Source organism: Meleagris gallopavo, chromosome 4, assembly GCF_000146605.3.
Source record: "Meleagris gallopavo isolate NT-WF06-2002-E0010 breed Aviagen turkey brand Nicholas breeding stock chromosome 4, Turkey_5.1, whole genome shotgun sequence".
In the NCBI taxonomy this organism is placed as follows: domain Eukaryota; kingdom Metazoa; phylum Chordata; class Aves; order Galliformes; family Phasianidae; genus Meleagris; species Meleagris gallopavo.
The window spans coordinates 10524638-10531311 of record NC_015014.2 but is presented as its reverse complement, the minus strand read 5'-3'; the positions used below and the strand labels follow the sequence as shown (position 1 = coordinate 10531311).

The 6674-nt window shown below is 35.3% G+C and overlaps 1 protein-coding gene across 1 annotated transcript in view; it reads right to left on the bottom strand.

The window, feature by feature from the left end:
• HHIP (hedgehog interacting protein) overlaps positions 1–6674 on the bottom strand; it is a 72200-nt gene continuing 65526 nt past the window's right edge. The window contains exons 12-13 of the mRNA XM_010709568.2: positions 4808–4956; positions 1–3259 (exon numbers count right to left, since the gene is read on the bottom strand). Coding sequence (XP_010707870.1) covers positions 3066–3259; positions 4808–4956 — 343 coding nt within the window. The 3' untranslated portion in view covers positions 1–3065. The remainder of the gene's footprint in view (positions 3260–4807; positions 4957–6674) is intronic.

Sequence of the window (6674 nt, the reverse complement as noted above, 5' to 3'; positions counted from 1 at the left end):
TGTATGCCAATTCTCAGGCAATTACTGCAGTTGCCCTTTTTATATTAGCATCTTGGGTGGCTGGGCCTAGGCTTTACTTGCTGTTTGTAATAGTATAATTTCTTTTGATAAATAAGCAGTTGGGATTTTTGTGTCTTTTTTGAGAATATTTCTCTTCCTCTGGGACTTCCTACATATCTATGTGGGCTTAATGCAGATGCCTGCTTTCATGTGATACCAAAAATGATTTAAAACTGAAGCAAAACACCTTTCGCAAATTATTTCTCTTTTCCTCTTAATCTTCCCATAGATTCCTTTTTGGTTTTGAAGTTTTGACTAAAACTTTCTTTTTTATTTTAATAAACTTAAGTATTTGATTCAATTTTAAAAGTGGTTTTCTGGCTTCAGCACTGTTGATAGGAGTGTTTGGGGCTTTGTTTTATTTTCTTTTTCCATTGGTTTGAATGAGTCCTGGATTTAATTCTTAATCTTTAATAGTGTTTAATTTTCTGATTCCACTAGTAGACTGAATTGTCTTTATTATTAAGATGAAGACTGTATTTTCTTTGTTACCCCTTCTCTTCACAGTTATGGCATATAATGGCCATGTGTGTGCATGACTGTGGCATATACATTACTGGGGATCTTCAATTTAGGTACCATCTGTGGAATTTGTGGGAGTTTTTTTAAGTGTACAGAATTTAAACAGAGAATCGAACTATCACATCTCCCCAGCTGGCTATTAAGAATATCACGAATTAAAGTTTATTTTGTAACATACTCATTAAAAAAAGTGTTAAAGATGTTGTCTGTGTCAGAGACTTAAAAGTTGCTAAAATATTTCAGCGACTTTCTGGCTTTACCGATTATGAAGAGTGCAATAAAACTGCACTATCTGACAGATTTAGACAGCTGGCTCATTCATGAGAAGTTCACATTTTTGTCACCCACATTGAATAAGGAAAGATTAGATGGTAAGGTCAATTTACAAAAATGGTTGTCAGGACATTTTTAATTGTAAAACTTTTTGTGATGGAATTCAGGAAAAAGACTAAAGACAGAAAGCAGTGGAGACAAAGAGCTGCTATTAACCTACAGATGCTACTGCAGGGTTCATTTTCAGATTGGTCACACTGCTTAGCCAATGAAGTGTTAGTGTAACTATAAGGGACCACCCTTTTTGGGGTGAGAGGGCAATTCGGTCTTCATGCTCATTTAATCCTGAGATGTCTTTCAATGGTCTGTCAGTTGAATCTACATTGTGCAAAATTATGCATGCACTTTTTAATGCGGACTATTGTTCTCTAAGCACTTAACCAAGATTTCTCAACCAATTTCCATTTGGCATGAGGTCACTTGAAACTCAAGCAAACATATATGGAAAGCAAGTGTAATTTTCTGTTCCTCTTAGCTAGAATACTTATTAAGATAAATGCAAATAACATTTTTACGTGCTTAAAGATTTACTGTTTATTAAATCAAAACCGACAACGTTCCATAAAGGAAAAGTTGTTACATGTCACTGCCCTGCAAAGAGAATTTTGCTACTGGAGAGCAATACAGTTACAGTAAGCTAGATGTTATTGCCTAAAGTGTTGTAAACTGTCGACATAAGTAGCTGCTTATAGGAACCATTAGTGTGTGCATGGTGGTGGCCATGCTACTCTTTATATGTGCAAGATTTTATAAAAGCCAAATAGTGCAAAGGAAATCTAATAGACGGCAAACAACGAACAAAGAAACTGCCAATAACTTCCCAGAGATGGAGAGGGCACCAATTCGGAAGATATATCTGATTAAAATATTAATACTTTCAAAAACCTGACTATAGCATGTACACCATATTTATTGATACATTTACAAAAAATCAATTTTACGTTAGCTCTTCAAGAAACATTTACATTTAAAACCATATTTGGCAATAATTGTTATACGTTTTATACAAGTGACATCTTACACAGCCAACAACTGCTAATGTGAGCTTTCATCCAGTGAAGTTCCATTCAGTGTGAAATCTGTAGCAGTCTAGTTGTGTATAATCTAGCCTGTCCTGTCATAGTGATAATCATTTTATGAACACTTTTAATACATGCTCAAATTTAATGTTTGGTTGGTCGTTTTTTTTTTTTTTTTTCTTCCATCCATTGTAAATGAATACAAGTTGACACAAGGATACAGAGCCACAATACATTCAAGTGTTTGCTCTTTCCTCATCTCTCCGATTAAATTGGTGAAAAATGTAACATTAGTATTACACAGGACATAGTAAAGCTGTTTCATCTAAGTGATGTCTATATTATAAAAATAAAATAAAATAATATAAATATGTAAGATGAACCCAGTGCCCATTGTTAAATAAAATACATGATAGAAAGCAGACCTTCTAGGATGACTGGTTTTGAAATATGTGAGTATAATTTAATTATTAAACACTTGAAACAATCTTGATATCAAGCTGCGATAACCAGATTTTTGCATCTATGCTAGATAAGGAAATACGTAACAGTCTGTAATAGAGTTACATTGATGAAGGTGAAGATTACAGTCTTACAATGAATTGCCTAGATAGGAATGCATAAAGCAGTTCTGAAATAGTCTCATAACGTAGTTCATTTCACCTTAAAAACTGTTACAACTGGATTTCATTAAGTCCAGCAGTTTACATGGTGATGGTTCAAAACTGCTCTCTTACTGCAATAATTAGCCAGTTGCAGACGCAAGGTTTCTGGGATGTCAGTGAATCCATTATGACATTGGGAAAGTCCTTAAATGAAAATGTTTTGCAGTGGAATTGCTTTGTAAACTATTTCTCATGAAGAAATACATATAAAAAAATTCCACTAGCTGTAAAACCGTATTTGTGATACTGCTTGCCCATATATGTGTTCAGTATCTGTACATCTAGAAGATGTACACAGATATTAACACATATACAATGAATTTATCTGCACATTTCTGAATATTATATTTAAATTAATAAAGTAAATCAAATCACTGGTATTTGTTGCAGGATAACAGTCTTGAAAAAATGATAGGATTCAAAACAAATGCCCGTTGAAAGTGTAGTTTCCAAACAGTCCCCAAAACTATACAATATAGCTGGTTAGATCCAGCAAGTAGGATGTCATGTCTAGGATCTGATCAAGAATACCTGCCCTTGTAACTCTTCGGATGTTTCTATCCACTTGTTCACACTGGGGGCCAAGATAGCCTTTTTTACATAAGCATTTATTAGGCCTTACACAGACACCTCCATGTCGACACGCTGGGTCGCACTTTGCTGTGGGTAAAAAGAAAGAACAATTTTCTTATTTCTTTCAAGTATTACACAGCAAAAAGATACAATACGTATTCATTAAGAACTTTTCTAGTCTGGTAACGGTAAAGCACATAAATTAAAAACAAAATAGGATGAAAGATACTTTGAAACTGTATTTTTTAAAGTTGTAGAATATAAGGGGCAGGCAGTATTTTTGTATGATTGAGAGACTGTAATTCAGGATAGACTGAGAAACTCAAATGGCAGTTTTTTGAAAATGACCAATTCTTGCATTCGTTTTGGAGCGTGTCGGAGACTCATCTCAAAAGATTTTAGGCTCCAACATGATATAATTTGAAAACAAGACACATAAAATACATACCACTTAGACAGTGGTGGTCTACATCATCCCATTTCTTAGGGGCAAGGCAAAGGAATCCTGAAGTTGTGGAGACACAATAGAATCTGACCGTGTCCAGACTAGCAAGTACTAAATCTTTCAATCCAAACTAAGTCATTCTTGTTCATCAATAAAATCTCTGAAGCTGATGAAATTTATGCTCCAGTCTGTAAGAATTGTATGCTGACCCTAGCAGGGTCCTTCTGAGTGCCCTTCCAACCTGAAGTATACTGTAGTCCCTTTGTGTGATCCTTGCTTCGTCCTACCCTACAATTCTTTTCGTCTTTCAATTCACCTCCGCTTATAGGCATCTAATCAAGTTCCCTGAGCAAATGTGAGTCGGAAGACTGTACTGATTCACTAATAGCAGCTTCTGGTACCCACACTTTCTCTGGAAAATCTGTATAGGCTGGAGTTACGTAGCTCAGCAGCAGTAACCACAGTCTCTGTGGGACACTGATAGCACAACCACAGTACTCAGCGTCATTTGTTCATGCATCTTGTCCTCTTGGTGGCTTACTCAATATCAAATTTGAATGCAGTCTCTTTTTGAAGTGACTTTTCAAAGTTAAGTTATAGCAAAAAGACAGGTCCACAGTTATTTGTCATGGATTACAGTTATGTCCTGATTATTAGCTGCTTCGCGATGACTTGTACATAGAATTCTTTTTGACAAACTGGAGTCGTTTTTTCTGTAGAATGAAAAATAACTATGTTCCAAAACCAAATTAGTTGTATTAAATTCATGAAGTGCAAAATATGCAATAGCGACCTGCAGGCCTAATATTACAGTCTTTCCTGACCAGTTACTCCTATTTGATATATACAAGATAAAATTGAAGGTGGGAGCTGAATATCCAAACACTGAATATGTATTGGCTGGATTTCCTTTCATTTTTATAGTATTGGTAAAAAAACTAAGAATGCTGTTATCTGTCATACTTCTGTTCTTAGTTGCACTCTGTAGTGGTTCACATTGTATTAGGTGTTTTAACTGTTGCGCTGACATTAAAACTTATTCTTCTCTGACACCTCAAGAGATCAATATCTTATATGTTGTCTTAGAACTAATGGTCAATGATACATGTTGAAAAATTCTCAAATTTTTAAAAGCAAATAATGCCATATCATTGCTTTTCTCAGTTATTGCTATGGATCTATATACAAACCAGTTCTGCAGAACTCTCCTTCCCAGCCTTGATTACAGCAGCATTTTCCTGTAGGAGTGCAGTGCCCGTTTCGACAGTGCCTTGAGCATTCAGATGTCAGTATCTGTGCCGACTGAGCTGTTCTTTTGCATTCTTCAGGAACTAAAGGCCTGTATGAAAGTATATGAACCAAACGTTTAATTAAAAATCTGCTTTCGCACATGAAATAGTGCAATTTTCCACTCAGTATTATTATAGTTGTTTAAAATGAATTCTGTAAGAATGTGTGGAGCAAAAGTATATTAATGCAATCAGAAAAATCCAAATATCATTTAATACGAGTATAATACAGATGTTCTCAATTGGAAACTTAAATACTTTAATATGAGGTACATTCATTTTCTTCTATTTAGAAAGATCTTGACAATGAAAATAGTATGCAAGCTTCATTTTTTATTGTAGGGTAATTCTTTTTTAGTATTATCAGTGGGAGAGATCTGTCTTTTAAGAGCAAGGCTTTTTTTCCCCTCAAAAACACCAATGAAAATAAAAGTGGTCTGTTAGAATACAGAAAAATGCAGTACGATTTATTATTCTTTCATACAACTGCCTTCAGAAGACTTTTACAAGATTAAATAATAGTCCCTGAGTCTTCTTGAAGCCTGAACTTGGTGAAAAGAACTTATCTCAAGCAGCATATATCTCCAGACTTAGGAGATGAATGGTATCTCGGCAGATTTCTTATGGTGTTCAAGTAGTTGACTTCAGATAGACAGAGCCACAGGAAATCTGTGAAAAAAACCTGAAAATCTGTCTTGCTTCCATGGCTAAGTTAAGCGAATGAAGCAGTGGACTTGAGTGAAAGATAATATTCTCCAGGAGAAAAAGTCTTTTTTTTCTAGCCTTTGTTTTTCTCTTTTGTCTGTCAAAGTAAGGAATTATTCTCAGGCATACTGGACAGTTTATCTACTTTTCTTGCCATTTGGAAATGTCGGAATAAGAAAATATATGATATTTTTGAGAATGGGCAGAGAAAGAGTAACAAATTTTGCTGATGCTCTTAACTTTTGTGTGATTTCTCCTATTTGAGAATTCACTTCTGTTTAGTGAATGCATACAGGTAATGGAGAGAATAATCTGAACAGCAAGTTTTATGGCATACGTTATGAGAGACAAAATAATTTTGCTTCTGTCTACAAACTTGATTTGACTTTAATTTGTGGTCTGTATGCACCTTTAAATATCTGGATCTCAGGAAACATTTTTTTACTTAAGGTGACGGAGCACTGACACAGATTGCCCAGGGGTGAGGAGATCTTCAGAAGCTGCCTGGGCAGCTGGGTGGCCCTGCTGGAGCTGGGGCTGGGTCAGATGGACCCAGGGGGCCCTTCCCACACTGACCATTCTGTGGTCATGTAAGTGTCTGAAGCGTATGTGTGAAAGCAATTCTAGTTTAGCTGACTTAAAATATTTCTGATGCTGTTTTTTGTTGAGTTTCTTGGTGTCAGGTCTAATGTAGTACAGTTTTTCTGTCAGTCCTTGTTTTGGATGTCTGGTAGCTTTTTTTCATTCAGAAAAGCACAGCATAATATTCCTTAACAGGGAAGTATTTGTAGCATCTTAAGTTGGCTAAATGTCCAGCTAGAATCCAAACAAAATTAACCAAAACAAAAAGGTACACAATAGTAAGAATTGAATAGAAAATAATGTTGTTTCTCATACTGACGTAGGTATTAAATTACATGCAGGCAGTGGGAATATCTACTTGCACACTTGTTACACTGTCAAATATTAAAATCCTAGACTGGTACACCTGTGTGAAAAAAGATCTTGACAGTCTTTGGAGTAAGAGAAATGGATAGGATGGAGGTGTAGAAAACACCAAAAA